At 33.8% G+C, this 23191-nt stretch overlaps 2 protein-coding genes across 3 annotated transcripts in view; both read right to left on the reverse strand.

Annotated features, from left to right (window-relative positions):
* LOC108973155 (mitochondrial folate transporter/carrier) overlaps window positions 1-4025 on the reverse strand; it is a 14835-nt gene extending 10810 nt beyond the window's left edge. The window contains exon 1 of the mRNA XM_018940218.1: window positions 2765-4025. Coding sequence (XP_018795763.1) covers window positions 2765-2918 — 154 coding nt within the window. The 5' untranslated portion in view covers window positions 2919-4025. The remainder of the gene's footprint in view (window positions 1-2764) is intronic.
* A 4687-nt stretch (window positions 4026-8712) lies between these two features.
* LOC108973147 (coronin-6) lies at window positions 8713-23177 on the reverse strand. 2 transcript variants are annotated; one of them, XM_018940204.1, is made up of 6 exons: window positions 22803-23177; window positions 12819-13085; window positions 11135-11548; window positions 10767-11060; window positions 9210-9389; window positions 8713-9125 (listed from the first exon to the last, which is right to left on the reverse strand). In XM_018940204.1, exons 1-6 carry the CDS (start codon window positions 22998-23000, stop codon window positions 8853-8855), a joined length of 1626 nt encoding a protein of 541 aa, XP_018795749.1. In that variant the 5' UTR covers window positions 23001-23177; the 3' UTR covers window positions 8713-8852. The 2 variants fall into 2 exon arrangements, with proteins under 2 accessions (XP_018795749.1, XP_018795748.1); XM_018940203.1 differs by having other exon boundaries at window positions 9210-9410.
* Between the last annotated feature and the right edge of the window lie 14 nt (window positions 23178-23191).

A 23191-nucleotide genomic window follows, 5' to 3' on the forward strand; every position in this document is an offset into this window, starting at 1 on the left:
TATAGACTGCGATATAAAACTTTGTTTATGTTTAATTGAAAAATATGAAATGTGGAAGTATTAATAGATCTTTAGTTAATTACATTCTTCAAAAATTTTGAAAAAAAAACTCTTTTCTTAAAGAAAATTAAAAAAATCGTTTTTCTCATGTGGTCACTCCTATTTTTTTGTGGACAACTGTATGTATGTAATTACATTCACAGAATATAATTGAAAATTTGAGGAATATTTTTTGATTTGAGAAATTTCAAATCCATTTTTTTTTTATTTAAATAAAGCTGAACACTTTGTTACTGAAACAATATTCCCCTCAGCGATATACTACATACATATATGAACTTTTGTTTGATGCATCTAAACAAAACACAATAACAAATCAATTGTTAAGTACATACATACATATGTATGTAAGTACATACATATATACATACGGTACACACAAAGAAACTAGCGCGTCAGTAGAGATTTCTGAAAAAGAATGTCGTTACTCAATCTATGGCATTTTTCACAATGACAAGTTTGAAATACACGAGACGTAATCTTTTATGTATTGAACAGCCGACAGACAAGAATGTTTTTCATATACAAAATGGTTTATTTGGCATTATAATATTCTACATTAGCAAATATGAGAGATAAACGAATAACCAATAAGAATATCTTAAGCAGATATCCGGTTTAAAAAACTTCTAAATTAAATATAAAAAAATGTATTCATTAAAAAATGCATGACAGTATTTTCCATCCAAGTGTTTTTCAGTTAATAATTAAAAGTGTAGGCAACAATATTTAGTTTACTGTCCGCTTAATAGAAAATGATCAATGTAAATAATAATATACAAAAACAAATTTAAATTACAACTAGACACAACTAGATTAGTTGGAAAAGTAATGTGGACTAGTACCGTCGGTTATTGTTGTAGCGGTAGTATTCTGCCGAGTTGACAGTCCTTGGCCGGAAAAAAATCCGGGTCCGTTCCAGTTACGTAGACCCGACTGTCGTGGGAACGGATTAGTTGGTCAGACGTGCCATTGCAACCAATCAGCAATTATTTCCTATGTTAATACATAAAGCAATACAACTTAGGCATCAGGGTTATTTGTTAAATTAATTTGATTAAATTTTTCCATTTCACTTTGCGAAAATACACAAAACAACGCACAGGTTGAACCAGGACGGTTGAAATGAATTACATATTATTGCTTTGCTAAACGGAAGTGGTTGTAGCAAATGAAAATAATGTAAACAGTGCGTAAAGTGTGTAGATATCTTAGTAGCTTTACAATCGCCAGCTCTAAACGCAATTCGCCAAAGTTAAAAACAAATATGTATGTATGTTTACATAAATCTGTAAGGCTGATATCATATAACTAAAGACGCACGATTGTGTTGTTAACTAATTTTACGTTTCAAAACAAAGACGTGCAAATAACTATTGACGTCAACCGACAGAATTTACCCAACGATAAGCTGAATCCTTCAGTTTCCGAGAAAATATGAATAATAGTTAGGTAAGAAAAACACATATTCAACAACAAAAAAAAAAAAAATATTGGTGCGACAGTCATCAGCTAACGTGTGCCGATAATTATCGTTTTTTGTAACAATAATAAATAAAATTCGTTTTCATAACCATTTAAATGGTTGCGAAATAGCGCTAAACAACTTTGGTCGACAACAAGTCTCTGATGCATATAAACTAAAGTAAAATCAATAATCGGGGCGTTAACAGCATTTAACAATGACTGAGTAATAAACAATTTAAACAAAAACAAGTTAAATCGAGCTTTATTCCATGAAGAACTCCATTTTACAGTCACTGGCAAGGGCTTTTACAGCACCACACTTTATAACATTTTATTTAAAGTTTAACTTCATAAATTCAGCATGTATTTTATTTTCTTCTGATTAATCAGTTCATAATGTACGGAGAAACTAGCTGACCATGGTGAAGTCAACGGAAAAAACCATGTACACTTGATGTGTTATATTTACGTTTGCACATACATACTATATGTACACACAAGCCGGCTTAATGCGAATAATATGAATCTAAATACCTCCGCGCGTGTATGAAATTAAATAGATATGTACATATATCACTACAATATTTGCCATGATGTCTGCAATAAGTTTGCTGTAGCTTTGGTTGCGAGTATTCGCCATTTGTTTGCGTTATAAAATTAATTCCGTCATTCTATAGTGCTTTATTTATTTTATTTTACTATTTGGTTTGGAAAAATTTCCAATTTCCTATGAACTGTTATCACGTTCCAGACTCGTGTGAACGAGCATTGGCTGTGGGCGATTATTTAGTCAAGCTATTAGTTAACTACTTCAGGAAACTTATTAGCTTACAAACGTACATACATTAGCATTTGAACATTGTACTCGGCTAAACATACACGTAATTGGCAAAAGAGAGATAACATTTTTCCAGACATCTATAATTATTATTCAATTTTTAATTGGTTTGAATTATTTGACTTTAAATTTTTTGCGTCGTAGTCAAATCGCTAAAATGGATGATGAATATAGCACGCGTTCTTAGATATTTTATCAACGAAAGATTAATAATAATTAATAACAAGCTATTCAAAATTGACCGACTGATCATTATTGAAATATTTGTCAAATAATTTTATTCTAAGTCAGAAAGGAATTTTTTTGCATACTTTTTACGTATATAAAACGTAGAAATACTATTTTTAAATTGTTCTATATTATATGATATTGGGATTGTTTTTAAAAACCAAAACTTACCAGCAAAACGAATTTTTATCAAGTCTAACGGATGCAATATTAGCGTCGACGTTACGCCACCCGAAATGCCAGCTACTAAATGCTCATATTTTACATGAGAGGATAAATTCAGTTTCCCTCCAAATTTGGTAGGCTTTGTATTCATGGCAGCCATTTCTGCAGAGTCCTTTTTATCTTCCTGTTCCTTCGGCGAAATTTTAGAGGTTTTTCTACTGGTGTCGGTAATTTTGTCGAATTTGTGTCCGGTTGGACACTCGTATATCTATTATATACAAACTGTGTATATTAATCCTTATATTTTTTATAACCGACTACTCGAACTGATGCGCTTTGTGCTTGTGTAGTTTGCTTATTGGCTTTTTAATGTTTCTAAATTCCTTAATACAGTTTTGACTGTGATATAATTTTCATACGTACAGCAGATCAATTATTTTCCATTCATTCAATTTAATAATTCTAAAATTGAGTTATCTCTTACTTTTATATCAAAAACTTCATAGCTCTTTGGCGAATGTGCTGTTCCCGCAGMAGTTTATAGTTTCTAATTGGTATTAGTGTCAAACTATATAATATATACTATTTTGAATATGTATTCTAATATTTATTTGATCAAAGGAACTCCTTATTCTTTGTGCATAACTGCTCCGCTAAGCTGCTCGATTCAGTTCTGGCACTGGTTTCGTCTTTTTTACTAACTAAAAAGCTCCCGTTTTCGCCTTTCAGTGTAATAGATAATTTTTTTGTAAAATGACTGCTAAACATCTTCCCGTGGAGTTAGTAATTTCTGCAATTCTTTTTAGTTCAGTATATATATGAAAAACTCCTTTATGAATCGTTTTCTTTGCTCACGACTGTATTTTGTCTTCGGCTCTACCTCTGTATTGATGATGAAATTTCATCGACCCGTTAACTCAGTCGTGGAAAAATTCACAAAATCGTCAATAATTTGTGTTTAATAAAAATTTCTCACGGTTTCATTTATACTCCAGTATTCCACTCCTTTTTGCATTTTCTACAAGTTATTTAAATAAATTATGTAATACTCCGCAGTCTGCAATATTCTTTGTTGAACTTGTAATTATTATTATCTAGCTATTATTCCAAGGGTTATTGATTTTCCTCAACATTTATTTGTTTACACTTCAATTTCCTTATTTTATTTCTTACTAAAAATATTTTTTATTTAGCTTGCGAATATTCAAGAATTTTCCACACTATAAATTTTCCAAACTGTACTCAGCAAATGTCAAAATGTGACTGCTGAAATAGTTGACAGCGCATAATAATATCGGTTGGCATCGCAAGATGCCAAAACCAGTTTCGCTGATACGGGTTGGAAATGCAACACTTTAAATCGCGTTGCCACTCCACTAAATATATTTCGTCGATGTTGTTTTTCAATAGGAATCGAAAAAATGGTAAAAATTATTCTATATAAATTTTTAATAATTATCGAATCAGGAAGTGACATTTACTAAGTATTCGTTGAAATATTTATAAAATGAAATAATTTAAATTTCTTCTACGATTTCATTTTAAATTTATTTTCGTAAATGTTGATTTTGAATTATGTCCCTACCGAAATAACTTCTTCAAGAATATAATCTTTAAAATATGTCTAAATTTAAATAGATACTAATCTGCGACACATTTGGAACGAATAGTTTTAAATGAAAATATATTTATAAAAGCATTTATCTGGGGTTTAGCACAGTCACATACTTATACCAAAATTAACAACGGTTGGTTACTGTGATCAAATTGAAAGGTTAAATTTTAATTTATACTTTCTATGTTTTTCGAATAGGTAAACTTTTGTTTCTGTAAGTTGGTAGTACTGTTAGTGACATCTATGCTAAATTTCACGTAATAATATTCATTAGCATTTGAGCCTCGTTTTGTGAGGCTCTAAATGAAATTGATTCTTCAATTCATTCATTATGTCTGAATTTACTGAACAAAAATGTATCGCCAAACTACAGAGCCGCAACAAAATCCTGAAGTCGCTAGCACAAGGGGAAAAGACAAAGAAACGTTGTTGGCAACGTCGCCTGGATGCAGTGGTACGCAGATGAGGAAACTTCAGACCTGCCAGAATACTGCATTCTAGACCACGACGTGATGCCTTTTGATGTCTCTCATAGAACACCTCGACAGTAGCTCCCTGTAAAGGAGCATAATGAACTCCTCTACAAGCAGTTCCTAGGATATTTTCGCAGGAATCACCCTTGTAGCCATCTGCTTGGAGCGGAACCGCCTCCAATGAGCATCAAAAGGTCTTTCCTTGACTACGTCGACGACGTCGTACAGTAGAGCCTGACAAAACGACGCAACTGACTTTCAACAGGTTCTGACCGCCATTCACAGTGGAGCCATCAACACCTTCACCGACTCCCTTCCCGTGAACGGCGTTCTTGGAGTCAAATCACTACCTATCGCAGACGAAGAGCTCCAGTTGCCGCGGGAAACGCGAGTGACCCTAGCGCAACTTCGTTGTAGATATTGTAGCCGGTTAAACTCCTACTTATCCAGAATTGACCCTGACATACCCAATGTATGTCCTGCATGTAACGAGTCCCCTCATGATACTGGCATGCCCTACAAACCCGACTCATCTAACACCCTCCTGCCTTTGGTCCGACCCCGTTGAAACAGCACGTTTCTTGGGCCTCCCGTTAGATGACCTCGACGACAACGCAAATGACCCTTACCACCCTAGCGTGGACTAGATAACCGTTGAAACAACAACAACAACAACAACAAGCTGTTGCATAAAGCTTTTGGAGATCAAACTCTGTTTTCTAAAAGTGTTTATATGTGGTATAAAAAGATCAAAGCCGGTCGTGAGAGTGTTCTGGCTGTTTAGCGAACTCAAGAGACCACTCCGAGGAAATCTCGAGGGGATTACTTTAAAGGAGATGAAATGGATTTACAAGAATAAATAGATATTTTAGAAATATAACAAAATTCCTTTCAATTGATCACAATAGTATTTTCGATAATTGATCCCATAGTCCATCTCCAGAATAATCTCCGAAAAATTGTGAAAAACATTTTTCTGTCTAAACTTTATTCGAAACCAAAAATATATATACTTTTAAAAAATTATAAATTTTCTTGAACCCGTAGACAATCTCCAGAAGAGTAAAGGTGGTCTGGCGAAGAGAAAGATTTTTCTGTTTATTTTTATTTTAGAAATAATCTCAAAAAATGTTCCTTATAAAAGCAGTCCACATTTCAGAGTGATTTCTTAACCCCTTAAGCAATCTTTAGTCTTGCAACTGAAAATTAACCATTAGAAATAAATATATACAATATCATCACTCATTCGTTTTTATAACCATTTTTTATTTCGTCTGTATAAATATTATCAAAAACTTTATTTTATATGTAAATCACTTTTTGTATATTTTATTTAATACATACATACTCATGATTATTTATGTATATGCAATTATGTTTGTAAAATGGTTTGCTATTTGAAAATCGGCAGGAAAGCATTAATGTTGCCTCGTAAGAAACTATGATTCTCATAGTATATGTATGTATGTATGTATGTATATAGAAAATGTAAAAGTGTAGAAAAGAAAACAACTAAGAATTACAATCGCATTTATTGAAACACATTCCATAACAAGGCATTTTTAGCAATATAAAAAGTACACAAAATAATAATATAAAAATAACGTAAGAAGAGAGACATTTTAGAACAAATTAAATATTTTTAAAATAACATAATATGAATAATTAAAATTATAAAAAATGAGACAAAAAAAAAAACAAATAATGNATAAAAAATGAGACAAAAAAAAAAACAAATAATGTTCACATAAAATAAAAAGAAATTAGAAAGTATACAAGTTTCGAGGAAACATAAAACATACCAATATCTCAAAGAAAAGTAGTAAATAGTAGCTTTCTTAATTTACGTACATACGTATACATAATTTATTGGTTTGACTGGACCTTGTCATGTTCTCCACAAGCAGCAAGCACTTTTTTTAGTATGAAAGCTAGATTTTAGGGCTTGCAAAATTTGCCAATGAAATAAGTTAAGTTTACCTGCTCATATTTATTTGCTTCTCCAGCAGAAACATTTTCTTCACACACTTTATGATTTTTATTCGCTTAATATAAAATTTACAAGGTTCTTGTTTTAAGTTTTTCAGTTATCAAAAATTTCTATATAAATATATATTATTATGTTAATTAGTTATGCTTGTCGCATACTTTTAGTAGTAGTTTGCTTTATGCTTTACATATGTATATATATTTTTTGTAATTATGTAAGTATATGTATATATATTAAAAATACATTATTAATTTGGCATAAATTTTGTATAAGGACGACTCGCAGCATTAGACAGACAGCAGAAACATGAAAATATTCACGTTTGCAGTTTCGACATTTCTTTCGATCTAACCATTTACAATGGTGGTTTTTAGATTTTATAATTAAATTTTTTATATTCAAGTCTCTGCTAAAGATGAACTCCGTGTTTTAGTAGTTTGTAAATTCTTTTTGGTTAGTTGTTCTCCTTTGAATTTGTTCAGTGGCGTTATTTTTCAAACTATTTAGTTTTGTGAATGAATAAAAGCAAATAATTGAACGATAAGAATGCACAAAACTTGTCATATTACAATTTGTTAAAAAAAAAATAAATAAATAAAATTCTAAAATTTTTTGTCAACAAACTTTGTAGTTTTAATAATAAAGCAGACTGCAGTTTAAAACTGAATATGACACCAAAAAGTGAAGTTTTTGCGTTTATATTTTTTCAAATAAATCTAAATAACGATTGTGTATTGATTTGTACTGAAACTAGTTAATTTGGTAAGAAATTCCGCGCACGCAACATTTGTAGTTCAATTATTCGCCTCATTTTAGTTCAATTTATGCATTTTTGTATTAAGAGTTATTAATTAATCATAATCATTTGTTTAAATCTTTGTTACGCATGCGCGTTGTTATCCAGCATGCAGCATTTTCGTAGYAAACATTTGTTTTCAATATGCGCGTAAAGCAACAACCGAGTGTAAATACATGTAGTGTAGTTATGTATCTTTATTTTGTAAGGTTATTTTACAACGCGAATATTTGTGAGCTAAAAAGGCAGCAACGGCGGGAGAAAAACACACACATGTGTAAGCAACTAATTAAAAAACGTTCACTATATTTATGATAAATGTACAAATAGTGTGGTTAATAGTTATACGTATGTGTGTAAATTGGTTTTAAGTGCGCCATTTGAAGTCAGTCTGAACCATTTCATTAGTTCCACGTAGCCTGAAAGATTTATATTTTATATTTTGCAATGAATTCAAATGAATTAAAAAGTTTTAATTTTATTTAGGTCTATAAGTGCATATTTTTAATTAACAGTTAATTTTAGTTTTGTAGCAGAGAGTGTGTGTAGTTTATATAAAAAATAAATTCAACTAACTATACGAAATGACTTTGCTATTCAAAAGCATATAACCATTCGAGGCGTTATTTTGCTTAACTGAAAGTGTGCGCACTTAAACAATGTGTGTGATTAGTCGTCTACTTAAAGCACTCTGTTTTACCATTACTAAAAAGAGCTTGCATTATGTATAAATAAAAAAAAAACAATACATATCAAGTTATAACTACTCTTTTTACAATGGTAATTTACTAGTTTTCGGTTTGCTTTATTTTGCGTTGTTGTTTTTTAGTTACAGACAATTTTTAACAATTTTCTAACAAGTTTCCTCTTTTTATATAATTTCTTCTTTTTAATAGTTATTTGCGATTTACTTTTTATGGTCTAACTAAAGCACATTTATACTGATTTTCGTTAGGGCGAGCGTGTGTGTATTGACAATTTACAAACAATATATGTATATATATATAATTTTTTTAATTTTATTTTAAAATGTAATAATGAAAATGTATCTTTCTGGTTTTCATAAAATTAAAAAGGTGGAAAAGCTATTTATATATTATTTTAAAAATAAATTAAAAAATCGATAAAATAATATTAATATTAATACAAACGAAACGTATTTTGAATCGATAAAGCGTCGCGCAGCAAGTTTAATTAAAAATAGTTATATATAAATTTAATTAAAATTCATCGTCGTTCGCGGCAGTCGGATGACTCTGATCGTTTGCACTGCTATTATCGTTGCTCTCCTTTTGCGCGCCGCCATCCGTGGCCGCTTTGGACGAAGAATTGCCATTGCCGGCAGTGACGGGCGCCGCCGCTGGTCGCGAATCGGTATCGTCGCCTTCTTGTGCGCGCACAGCCGCCTCCAGCGCGCGTATACGATTCTCATGCTTCACAATGATCGCCTTCAATTTGCGTATTTCATCGGTGATATCGCGCAGATCCTTTTCCTGCAAACAAAAAAAATTTAAAAAATTATTTCAGATTGTTTTCTTATTTTCTTGTGTTCGTATTTTGTTTATTTGGTTACTTACACTGACACCGCTCACAAAACCGGACCCGCTCGATGCATTGTTGTTATTCGATGTCGCATGATTACCACCAAGCGCTGCGCTGCTCGCACTCTTCGAGGTGCCCGCTGAGGCCTTATTGAGGATGTTCGCCTTCTTTGTCACCGACAGCGACTTGTTGGCCGATTGTGAGACATAGCCACCCTGTACAATAGAGACACGATCCTATTTAAGCGTTTTAGCATTACTGTTCCGCTCGCTATGTGAGCGGAGGATTTGGAAATAAACAAAGAACACAACGAAAACACAACAACGCCGCAAAACGTGCGAGTTAGCGGTGGTGATGATGGCGATGAGATTAACTAAGAAAGTTGTGGAATGTATGTGGATGGTATGATGCATGCGTAGTGAAAGTTTCCATGAAAACGGATGTTTCTTCGTATGTAAGCTTGCATGCATTGATGCCTGCTTTGCACGTGATTTGAAAATGTTTCTAATATTTCTAAGATGTGGAATGTATGAATTCGAAGCTTTCCTTGATTTTATATGTATATGTATGTATGTATGTATATTTTTGTATTGCATGTTAATGCATGAAATAATTTTTTTTTGTTGTAAATTTTTTATGTTAATATTCTCTTAACATCTTGTGATTGCTGGCAGCAACAACTAAAAAATAAATATGCTTAATTTTGCATTTTGTGTAGTATATGCTGTGAGTGGTGTATAGCGCAGTTTAAATAGCATTGAACAATTGAAATGTTTTAATTCGAACAGTAAACAAATTCTTTCAAAAATTTCGAAGAAAAATATAACAAATATTAGTCATTCAAACAAGTCAGTCAGCTGTTGGCAGCCATTGAACAGAACCAAACCGTAAATGCAAAATACCAAACGCACAAAGTTTTAAATTGGAATACAGATTTTTAAAAATCATATCGTATAGAATAATGCATATTAAAAAATACAGATCCCCAAATCACTTGAAGATATATTGTTAACTAAAAAAGTTTTCCATACAAGAATTTGACCTCGATCGTTCTATTTGTATGTAGTTTAGCGGTTCGATATCGGCGGTTCCGACAAATGTGTAGCTTCTTGAGGGAAAAATGACGTGTGCAAAATTTCAAATCAGTATTTCAGAAACTGGTGGACCAGTTCACATATATACAGACTGACGGACGGACAGAGAGAGAGAGAGTGGCTAAATCGACTCAGTTCATCACGCTGATCAATTATAAATATTATTTAGAAGGTCTACAACGTTTTCTTCTGTTACAAACAAATTATTAAATTTAGAAAAGTTTGGATTTTTTAATGAATGAATACACAATGAATGCACTACATTTTTATTGTTATTACACATATTTTAAAAAAGTCGAAGAGCAAATAAAATGTTTTTTGATGTCGTACTCGACACAACCCTTGGCATTAGCTTTCCATTCGTTTACATCACCGGATCGTTTTTATCACCGAAACAAAAAATTAAACCGAAAAAAATATGTCTTGGCACTAAGCCCATACCGTTTATGTATTCCAATTTTATAATTCACTGACACACTCTACACACAATACACTTACTTTTAATGAAAATGTCAATGGTTCGGCATCATTTCCCGCAATCCAATCCTCGGCAGTTTGTGCCGCATCTTCGGCTAAGGTATCCGGATACAGATCCTCTTGGAAGAGATCCGATTTACGCGGCACTGTCATCGAGATCACCTGACACAAGCCGTTATTGTTTAGCCGGTAGAATTTAGCTATTTCGCAGGTTGTGACATCGCAGCCACGCTTTGGCATCATGCCAATACCACGTTGGGGATCTGGCGTTTGAAATGTGTTGATGTAATGTACGAACGGTGGCTCGGGCGTTATCTACAGTAGAAAAAAGAAACAATAACCAAAAATTAATAATTAATTTTTTTATTTTTATGAATTTGTGCAATTACCTCAAAGTAGCGTATAACTGAATCGCCTTTACCGCAAAGGTAAATCAAATTCGTGTCCGCATCGTAAAGTGGGAACATCACACCGTTTGATGTGTCCAACTCCACCATGACGATGGGTTCATTAAGAGCATCAGGTGCGCGCAGCGAATACTGACGTTCCGATGAACGATTGAAACCGGTGGTGAAGATGAGACCATGTCGCAGGAAGATGGCACGCGTTGCCTTCGAACCTTCGTGACAAAGTGCTTCGCTTTCGATTTCACCGTTACGTGGATCATAGATACGTATCTTTTTATCCTTACATGTGGTCACCAATTTCGAACCGTCCCAGTTGAAACATGCACTATATACAACATCCGGATGCGAGTCGATGTGTACGAGTATTTCACCAGTACCCACGTTCCAAATGACAACCTATATGAAGAACAGAAAAGTTGTTATGAGTTTGTATATCACATAAAGGTTGTTTCATTCTTTAATTTTTTGTTTAATGTTTCTATGGATGCCTATACTGAGTCATCCGCTTGTAAAATGGAATAGAATCAAACTTTCGACATGTCAATAGAGTCTTTCCTCACAGGAGTCACCAGTGGCTAACAGAAGCATATTTTTGAATATTTTAATTTTTTGGTCGGTCTTTCAAAAAACACAAAAAAAAAATTAAGAAGATTAATTAACACAAAACCGTAACTAGTAACCATCTGATCAAATTTGACCCGGACTGACACACCAAAAATATTTTTTCATGTATTTTAATATAAATATTTCTAAGAAACTCAAAAATAGGGTCCTGAGTCAGTACACGCATGTCAACGTTTAACCAATTTCCTATACACTTATTACATGTAAGCCAAGCTAGGATGACCTTTTTTCGGTTTTAACTAATTTTAGCAGAGCCATAGGCTAAATTGTTCGACAGAGTCGACGTCACATTCATAACCCCATAACTCGTCATCAGTAATGATGCGTTAAATGAATGTAGCATCTTCAGCTGAAGGCTACGTTGTCAAGAATCTCATTTTCAATTTCTATTCGACTCCGTTTTGTTCATTCAGCCGTTTTGGTAAGAGTCTAGTATTGACAGGCTTCATACACAATATATTAACCAACATGTGTTGAGTCATTCCGTAAGAGATGTTGAGATCACCTGCTATCCCTCTGAAGTACATAATTGTATTCGTGATAAAGTAGATTCCCCAAAATATTTCCAACAATTGATGAATTGTACAAAATTGTAGTAAGCCCGAGTCAAATTTGATCATGGTATCTGGTATTTAGTTATTTATCTGTCATATTCAATTAACCAATATTTATTTTTTAATTACTAAATACTTTTTCCTTCTAAATTTCAAAGAAACCCCGTCCGGGTCAAATTTGATCTTATGACATTTAATTATTTATCTGGCATATTCAATTATATCTTTTTTAATTGCAAAATTGTTGTCCTTCCTAAATTTCAGTTAGTGACCGTAAAATCAAACTGTTTTGTGATTTTTTTTTCGATGCTCGCAAGTTTTACTTCTATAATATTTTCCATTTTCTTCTAACAAGTACTGAACATCACTATAAAAAACTCCCTAATGTTTCTCACACATTTTCACTTTTTTCGTTGAAATTTTATGAAATCCATCTGATCTCCCCTAACTTTACAAACTTGAGCACAATTATATTCAATTAGCCTCACCTGATTGTCCGAACCCGCCGTCAGCAGCACATTCAATGCTGATGGATGCCAAAGCACAAGACCGACACGACGTTGATGGAACACCAAATCGACAACTGGTTCGGTGAGTGTGCGTGACAGACCACCATCGGGTATTTGCCAAACCTTAACCACACAATCCTCAGAGCCGGAGGCGATGACATTGTCATTGTGCGGACACCAGGCAATATCTAGAACGGGACCTTTATGGCCACCCACCAATGGATGATCGGCAGCTATGCGACCAACCTGCAAACATAAAATATTTTAAGTGTTATAAGTTAATATAAATAATAGAAAAATAAAGTGTCAAATAAAAGAAGTGAAAAATAACATTAAGATTATACATATTTATTTTTATAAAAATAAAAAAAAACGAAAGCGAACAGCTGAAAGTATTCTATTTTTGCATATGAGTGTCAAATTAATTACATCTTTACACCCGCGTAAATATGCTTATATTCATACATACACATGTACGCATGTATGTAGGTAGTCGGCCCGTGTGACGCTATGTCAACCTCATTTCCTAATTTCAGTCCGCACATCGCATATTTCATTTTCATTTACGCTCTTCAAGTGCGCCGCTCTATTTTTGCCGCAACTCTCTTCAATGTTTATTTGTATTTTATGTGGATTTCACATTTTCAGTGTTTTCATATTTTCGTGAAAAGTAAAAATGACATAGTCGTCGAGCCACCGATTGCCACACCAGCACAATTCGCATTCGATATTTATCACCTGCTGTGAAAAACACTCCTTGCCGCACGCAAACTTGCTTGCTGCTCACGTCACATCGGTTCAATATTTGCATATATACATATATATACGTATTAATAATATATATGTATAAAGTATATTTATGTATATATATTTCAGGAGCTTGTGCTCGTAAATAATAGCAATGTGCCGTGAAAATGCGTGAAGCAGGTGCTCAGACTCATTCAGTGAGATTTGTAATAGCTACCAAGCAACGAAACCGAAACACCTGACAGCCGGTCATTAATAGCATTAAATTTCGAACTAAATACATGCACACACATATGCACATATGTTTATTTATTTGTTTATTAGCACAGGTTTATATTTGATAAATATATTAATTTTTTATGCAGATTAAGAAGCGTTTTATAAATTCAATGACTCCTAAATGCCATAAAATACATACTTTAACCGATTTGAAAGTACTAACCAAACTAGTTTTTTGTAACATACACGAAAATTTATATAGACGAGAACTGCAATTTAACATTTACGCTTTTAGTCTTTTATCATATTAGAAATGCGTTCTATTTAAAACGCATCTAACTAACTACATAAGGGGGTTTTCCAATTATGTAGCACTTTTAACAGATCAATTTGCTATAATATTTATGGAGTTTGCTATGGTAAATATAATGAAGAAATTATGCCAATGAATTTTTACATTTCCAAAGAGGAAGAAGTGGCAGTGAGGCAAATTCCACATTTTCAACACTTGCTTCATTATTTTGATGAAATTTCTCAACTTTTTATTAATTTTCAATTATTCAATGGCTTCAACATTCAATTTTGCGAATATCATAAAAAATAGTAATAAACAGAAACAGCTGATCGCATAAGGCAAACCAAAGCAATAATGAATATTTTTCAGTGTTGTGTTGACATGAGAAAATTATAAAAAAAAAATATTTTTCTATATTTAATTTAGAAATTACGGGAAATAAATTAATACTTAAAAAGTATGTAAGCAGGTTAAAAATAACAAAATGTTTTTCAACAACACTTGTATCCAAATCAAATCAATCATTAAAACATTTAAAAATAAATTGCGGCAAACGATGGATTAGCAAGCTTCTAAGTATTAAAGGAAAGTAATATGTATTTAAAGAGATGAATTGACAAAATAGCAGTTTTTCAAAATGGATTTTTGTATAATAACGGGTGACCCAAGTAGAGGTATTTTTTTTCACGGATGATTTCATGTTATTTTTGTTCAGCATTGTTTGGCATTTCATCATGGAGAGACTTATGCCTGAACAACGTTTACAAATCGTTCAACTTTATTACGAAAATTCACGTTATGTAAAGACTGTGTTTCGCACGCTTCGCTCAACTTAAGTTCAACATAATCAGCCTACTGAGCGTACTTGCGCATCGTATCACCCATCCTAAGATCCCGCATTCATTATTGGATAACGTTCGACCGAATAGACCACGTCCGGCACGTAATGAAGAAAATATTGTAAAACATCCGTAATTGAGAGAGTACACGATGGCCGTGGAGAGTTGATTCGGCGCCGTTCGCAGCAACTCGGATCTTAAATTGAAAGCGTCCAAAATACAGCTTGTGCAAGCACTGAAGCCCCTCGACCTCTCCAACGACTTCGCTTCGGTCTATGGGCTTTTGAAAAGTTCCAAGAAGATCCGACGTTTTCGAACCAAATTTTGTTCAGCGATAAGACTACTTTCTGGCTCAATGGTTATGGAAACAAGCAAAATTGTCACATTTATTACGAAGAGCAACCTGAAGGGGTTTAAAAGCTGCCATTTCATCCAGAAAAAACAACGGCTGTGGGTCGGTGGAATCGCTGGTCCAAATTTCTTCAAAAATGATGCCGAACCTCAAAATGGATCAGCCTTTATAATGTTTATATGTATATTATTATACATATTGTATATCACAATTATTACTTTTTTATGTATTTTTTAATTAAAATATAATATTTTGCTCTTGATATTTGACTCAATGAAAGTAGTGCTTATATGTTTAGTATCGGCAATATGCAACACATGTGTAGTCAACAATTTACTACAGAGCAAACAACAACAAGAAAATATTTTAAGGAAATCCCTTTATTTGGCCAACAACTGCGAATAATGTATAAATAAAATGCTGCAAAGAAGCATACAAATAACAAAATCAGAGCAATTTTGTACACATACATATACATTGACGATTGAATCACGTACTCAGAACAACAAATTTCCATCATTTCAGTGACTAGTCGAGATTTAGCTCTTATGTAAATGTTTGCACAAAGCAGAGGTAAATTAATGCTTAAGAAGAGTAATTAACCATCATATACGGAGTAGGGGTTCCAGGGTAAAGCTTGATACGGATCAATGAACAATCCAAAGGAGGTTAGACCTCCGACAATCAAGCCCTTAGCCGACTAAAATCCGGGTCAATTTCGGTAACGTAGAACCGGCTATTGTGCGAATTGCCGCGTTGCGTAGCTTCGATCTGCATACTGTATTCGGCTGAATTCCCACATATCCAGAATTACTACTAAAGTACATTAAATTCTGAAAATATACATTTCTGGACTTGCAAATGGATATAAGCCCTGCAGCCTTCTTTATATATAGCCTAAACAACTTCAAGTTATGATTTTTCGAATATTTTTTTAGAGGAAAGTAGGCAATTCTTTTGTAGCTCTGATATGAAAAAAAGAATAAACCGTTAGAAGTTCATTGCTTTAGAAGAAACGCCAATTGCTACCAATTCTTACATCATTATAGGCTTATTTTTTTATAGAACCAGCAAATTGTCTGCATGGTTAGTACATCTCTCTATATGCGAATGTTTTTTTGAGTGCTGAGCGACGCAAAGTTGAGGAAAAACTAAAATTAAACATTTATTTTTAAATAATACTTCACCATGTTCGCAACTCACGCACACACACACACTAGTTAGTTGGTGTTTGTGTGGCAGTAGAAATTTTTATTTTATTTTTACTATTTGAAGATATTATTTCTCTAAACAGTGAAGAAGAATAAAAAAACTCAAAATCTTTAATTGGAAACTGATGGGTTCCCTTTTATATACCCAGAACAGGGGACATAAGTTTGTAAAACTTAAACTTGTCCTAAAAGGACCCTATTAAATAAATATATAAATAACGGGTGATTCAAGTGGAGTTACTTTCTTCAATAGCATTTTTTGACAGATCTCGCGTGAGTCGTGTCAAGCTGATATGTTATTTTTCTTCAGTATTGGCAGGTATTACATCATGGGAAGGCTTACTTAACCCTTATGCTTCGCTCAACTTATGGTTGAGCTGAGTATAATATTCGCAACACCATCACCCATCTTGAGACCAAGATTTCATTATTGTATAATAATCGACCTCGTATACCACGTCCAGCACGCAGTGAACAAAATATAGCAGCCGATGACCGTGGATAGGTGATTCGGTGCCTTTAGCAGCAAATCGGACTGTCGTATGGAACGACTTGGCGCATTTTACGAGTTAGCGAACAAAATACAGTTTGGGCAAGAACTAAAGCCGCTCGACATCACTTAGCTCTATGCTCTCTTGGAAAGTTCCAGAAAGATCTGACGTTTCCGAGCGAAACTTTCTTCTGCGATGAGACTCGTTTCAATGGGTATATAAACAAGCTGAATTGTCGCATTTTGACGAAGAGCAACCTAAAGAGATTCAAGAGCTGCCATTTCATCCAGAAAAAATAATGGTTTGTGTGGAATCATCGGCACATATTTTTTTTTTAAATGATATCGGTGAAAATGTATGTCAATGGTGACCGTTATCCATGGTAACCGACTATTTGATAACCGACATTTGGTTTCAATAAGACGGTGGCACGTCCCATACTACGCATCAATCAAAGGATTAATTGAGAGAATACTTCGGTGAGCAGATAATTTCACGTTGATTTTCCACCAAGTTGGTGTAATATCGCCCCAGTAGACTTTTTTTTGTCAGGATATGTAAAGTCTAAAGGATTTGCGAACAATCCCGCTTTGATTCAGACCTTGGAGCAAAACATCACGCTTATCGCCAGTTACTAGTCGAAATGCTCGAACGAGTGATTGAAAATGGGTGGACCATCTTAGACGTAATCTTCAAAAATTTAATGCAAAAGAATAATCTTTCGAATAATAATAAGCATTCTCCATTAAATTTAAAGATTCAATATATATGTACATAAACTAGTCCCTCAATTTTAGAAATATCGAAATTTTACTAACGTCCTATTTTCCTCAGGGAACTGCACATTTGTCGGAACTGCTGATATCGAATCCATATAGCATATTCATAGATGCCCTTAAAACTGATCGATCAAAATCCGTCAACTTATTTGCCACGAGTTATTGCCTAAAGCAAAAAATGAAATCCTGAAGAAATTTTTAGATCAGACTACTATAGCATATAGCTGCCACTCAAACTGTATTTGTGAAGGGTATTATGGCATGGGTGCAACTTCGTTTTTCTACTGTTTATATATAGAGTATTATACAACAGCAAAATTTCGGAAGTGGAACGGCTTTTTTATTTCAATTTTTGCATATAGTACTGCAATTTAGCAACGCTGCAAACAAATGCTGACACATTTCAATTATGAAATTTATAGCTTAAAAAAAATTCCCAAAATTTAATTTATTAGCGCTTGAAAGAAGTGGCTGCAGCATGCCAAACGTACACCAGCAAACACGCAACACCCCCCACGCCGCCGCATGCTGTGTGTGCAGCAACGCAAACGTCGCTAATTTAAATTAGAATTTTTGCGCGCGTTACCTCAATTATTGGTCAATTGCCAAAATCTATCGTAGTCGTGTGCTATTTTTAAGCGATATATTCATTCTAAATGAAAAATCACTTTCGAATACGTTTACGAAATTCTGCTACAAGCACACACACACATGCATATATGTATATATGTATTTATTGTATTCGTGCCATTTCCTCATTCACCGCACTTTCCCTTCTACATGCAGACAGCATACGCAGCAACAGATATAGAAGATAATGTTTTTGAACAGATTTAGAAAGTAAAACTTTTTGGAAGATTTTTGTTTTTGGCCTACGTTTGGCCTTACGTTGCGCACAGCAGTAGGGGTATACGCCCACACCCAACGCTTCACCAGCAACGCAACGCAAAGGCGCGAGCAACTAACGACCAGTGGTCAGTTGGCTGCTAGTCTTTTGTTGTTTCGGTGGCATTGCTGTTTGGCGTTGGCTGGCGGTGGTCTGCGCTCTGTTGCTCGCATTCAAATAATCAACACGAGCCATTTGTAGATTTTCGTGTAATTTCGCATTCATTTTGCACTCGATTCGCGTTCACATTAGTTCGCAGTTGTGTTTCGCATTACTTTCACATGATTTTAAATTAAAAATATTTTATTTTCTCATTTTACTACAAAAACCCTATGCCTCCGCAATTCTAATTCATGCCACGATATTTTTATTCGCTTATGCAAATCATAACTTTATTATAAATACAAACTGGGCTAAATTTAGTTCCTTTTCCCTACACGCGCTGGCATGCTTACATTCCCACATATGTATGTATGTACATACATAAGTGTGTGCGCATGTTTGTGCATGCGTGCACCTTCTTAAGACTTCAGCTACCGTTAAGACACACAAAGAGCGAAATTTTTATTTTAACCTTAACCTTATTTGGAAACGGCTTCAGCAGTCCAATTAGAGAGAAAATACATTTATTTAAAGTGTGCAAGTGTGTATGTATGAGAATATTTTGTGTGCATGTACGTACATATGTATGTACATATGTATAAAATGCTTTGCATTGGAAATATTTAAAAATAGCTTTATTTATATAATAAAGATGTTGAAGATCATTTGAATTTTGTTTTTGATCTCACACATTTATTTATTGTACGAGTTGAAGGACGAAGTTTTCTTTAAATTTGTGTGTGTTTGTTGTTTACATAATTTTGTAAAATGATGAAAATGTGTTGGCGTTGAAAGAATCGCGGTCTATTTATCATGATCAGCAATTAGTTGAAGAAACTATTTAAAACTGCAAATATACATAAATATATTTACATACAAATATATACATACATATATATATAAATACATACATATACATATGGGCTTTTTAAGCATGCATATACACATGCATATGTACATATAAGTTACCATGCGCACTTCCTTGAGCTTTGTTGACGCAAACGTCTTGGCTTTGGCGGTGGCCGCTAGATAGAATTGTAAACATTTCCACTTTCAACTGAAATATTATAATTAAATAGTCCGTGTATGCCTAACTAATTAAATATATTTAACTCGTATTCAATCCTTATCAAATCGCTGCCACAATTGGATTTATCCCACAAAAACTACTCTAAAGGCTTGAACTAAATATAACGGGGTTTTCAATCAGAGCGCTACAATGAAATTCGTTACTCCGGTGAAAATACATTCGATGACATTATGTATGGAACTAGATATATTTTGCATGGCCACCTAATTTTCGACGGGTTTCAAGCATAATTCGCCGATACTGCTCCAATTTCAATACTGATCATCATCAATCGTCACTGGTTTGTTGGCATAGACCATAGACTTGACGTAGCCCCACAGGAAATAGTCTAACGAAGTCAAATCGCACGTTTCGTGAGATAACCGTTCACCAAACTTGGTTTTCAATAAATTGATTGTGACATTCGGTATGTGGCTTGTAGCGCCGTGCAACCTCGTATTGTCCAAGTCCATATCATCCAATTCGGGCCAAAAATATTCGGTTATCCTTGAGCGATAAACATATATAGCCTACTTCGCCTGCAAACGAATACCTAACAGGAACTCGTGCCTTAAACCAAAGATAGTCATATGGATGTACATATACGGCCGTGATTAGATCAATTCTAACATATGGAGCACTTGCTTCCTGGCCAGCATTAAAGAAAGATAATAATATCCTTACCGAACGATGCGCTTAATATGCTTCTGCATCACCGGCCCATATATGAGTTCACTTGAAACGTAGTCGGAAGTTCAGCCTTAAGGATAGAGGAATTAAGAAGGTGGAACAGGAAAGAATATGACTTTGCGCCATTCTGTACCAGCTTAAGCTAGGTAAATCAGAATATATCCTCATCCAAGATAAGTTTTTAATGCTCACTTTCGGGTGAGGATACCCTTTAGATCTATAGGGGAGAAAGATACTACTTCTATCTATAAAGACGGGTCCAAAATGGACTACGGAGTATGAGCATGAGTATACTCCAATGATCTAGACATCTCTGTCTCTATCTGCCTGTAGAATTCAGTCAGCATCTTTCAAGGGGAAGTGCTAAGTATAGAGAAGACCTGTAGTATAAGTATAAGTATGTAAGTATATTGAATAACCCCGGAGAAAGACACGGAAAGTAATCATATACACGGATAGCCAAATAACGATACTGCCTTTACTGCAATGAAAGACAGACGAGTTGGCAAAGACAGAATGCTCTTTAGACGAACCAGAAGCGGAGATTAATATCACGCTTTATATGCATACATATATTTTGTACAATTAGCTCAGAGCGGATGGAAATCAAAAACATCATGCAAGATAACAAAACAGATGTGGCTTAAGTATGACAAAAATAGAACCAAGGACTTTTTAAATATAATATACAGGACTATATACAGGCACTGATCCTTTGTGGGGCTGATATAACAATATTTGCTACAGTTTTTTGCTAGAAGGGAATAAGAAAACGATTTTAGACTTTATCTGAATGCCCAGCTTTATCATGAACCCGATACAAAATACTAGAAACACATCAGGGCATTAGACCTAGAATAGTTTTCCAAAAAGAGCATAAGTAGTTTCATCGAGAGCACCAAATGGTTTGAGAGTTACGTTGAAACGAGAGAGTCAAAGAAACTAAAAGTACCTAATTGAGCCCATATGGGCAGTACTTTTACCAACCTACTTTACCTATTTTTTCAATGATTTCTATATTTTTTTAATCAAAAACAAGAAAAAACGTTAACTTCGGCAGCACCGTAACTATCTGTTCATTTATACATATGTATAGTAATGTGATCTGGACAATTTTGTCGGAGATTATATTTTTACCTTAAGCAGTAATCCATGTCAAATTCCGTGAATATACCACGTCAAATGCAAAAATTTTCCATACAAGAACTTGATTCTGATCGTTCAGTTTGTATGGCAGTTACATATATGCTTTAGTAAGCCGATCTATTTCTTCTTCTTCAATTTCTTCGTATATTACATTATTACCTTAGAAAATAACCTGTGCCAACTTTTGTGAAGAAACATTGTCAAATGTGAAAGTTTTTCATACAAGAACTTGATTCCGATCGTTCAGTTTATATGGTAGCTATATGTTATTGTGGTCCGATATCAGTTGCGACAAATGAGCAGCTTCTTGAAGAGAAAATGACGTTTGCAAAATTTCAAAACGATATTTCAAAAACTGTGGGACTAGTTCGTATATTTACAGACAGACAGATGGATATTGCTAAATCGACTCAGCTCAACATACCGATCATTTATATAGTACATATGTATATACTTTCTGGGTGTTACAAACTGCGTGGGAAACTTAATATATCCTGTTCAGGGTAAAAAAAAAAAACTTATTGCAACATTAGGAGTAAAAAAACACAATTTTCCATGGTCTCAAACAAAAATAAACATTAGATTTGATAAAAGAAAAAATCAAAAATTAATTAATAATTAAAAACATTCGAAATAATACACAAGAAAAATGGGCTGATGTATTGCTCCCATATTGAGTCGGTTTTATTATAAAAAATAGTCAAAAATTTTTTTTTCTATTTAATTCGAGTCTTCACTTTTTAGCAAAAATTAATAAATCACTCAAGATATTAAAAAAGTAACAACATAATGAATAAATTTAAATAAATTTAAATAAACCGAAACACAGATCTTGCTACCACCTTACAAGACAACCATCAAACAGTGTAATGAACGTATTTGTGTTTAAAAAAAAATTTTTCTTTTCTGCATGACGCACGTAGTCCAACCCAAACGTCATTTCACCCACACAATTTCCGAACGTTTATTTTCACTATTTTCTATATCTACCATTTTAATTATTTTATAGAAATCGCCAGTAAGTCTATTCTAAATTCCTTAAACGTGCGTTAACGCTTTTTAAAGACAAAACAAAAAACCTCAAATAATTTCTTATACTATGTACATGTAAGTAAATATGTATGTGTGTGTGTTTACCTTATTGTGTGGCAGTACAATGAATGCTCCGCCGCCAGCGGACTCCACAATGATTGCCAAGAATTTCGGATTCACCGCACAGAATGTTGAGTCCCAACTGCTTTTTGAGACGCGTATATTGTCGTAGCATTGCTCACGTTTCAGTGCCTGACCGTAGACGTGACGAAATTTCGAACTTCGTACAACGCGAAATGACATTTTTGTTTTTGGTTGCTCTTAGTTTACTGCTCCTCTACAGTTGCTGTTGCTACTATGAGTACTACTACTATGTATGCTTACTGTAGTAGTTGTTGTTGCTGTCTTAGTGGTATTTTACCGCTTTTACTTAGGATTACTAATTATTATTTATTTATTTTTATTTATTTTTTTTTTGTAGCAAAAACTTAATA

This window comes from Bactrocera latifrons, unplaced genomic scaffold (genome assembly GCF_001853355.1).
Source record: "Bactrocera latifrons isolate USDA-ARS-PBARC rearing strain unplaced genomic scaffold, ASM185335v1 scaffold_46, whole genome shotgun sequence".
NCBI lineage: Eukaryota > Metazoa > Arthropoda > Insecta > Diptera > Tephritidae > Bactrocera > Bactrocera latifrons.

Excerpts from the sequence above, each read along its gene's own strand:
- LOC108973147 (XM_018940203.1), bottom strand. The coding sequence starts at position 23,000 with ATGTCATTTCGCGTTGTACGAAGTTCGAAATTTCGTCACGTCTACGGT. Across the intron at positions 13,086-22,802 it reads TTGTACTGCCACACAATAAG|GTTGGTCGCATAGCTGCCGA; the intron begins GTAAACACACAC and ends TTATGTTTGCAG. Across the intron at positions 9,411-10,766 it reads CATTGACATTTTCATTAAAA|GATCGTGTCTCTATTGTACA; the intron begins GTAAGTGTATTG and ends ACGCTTAAATAG.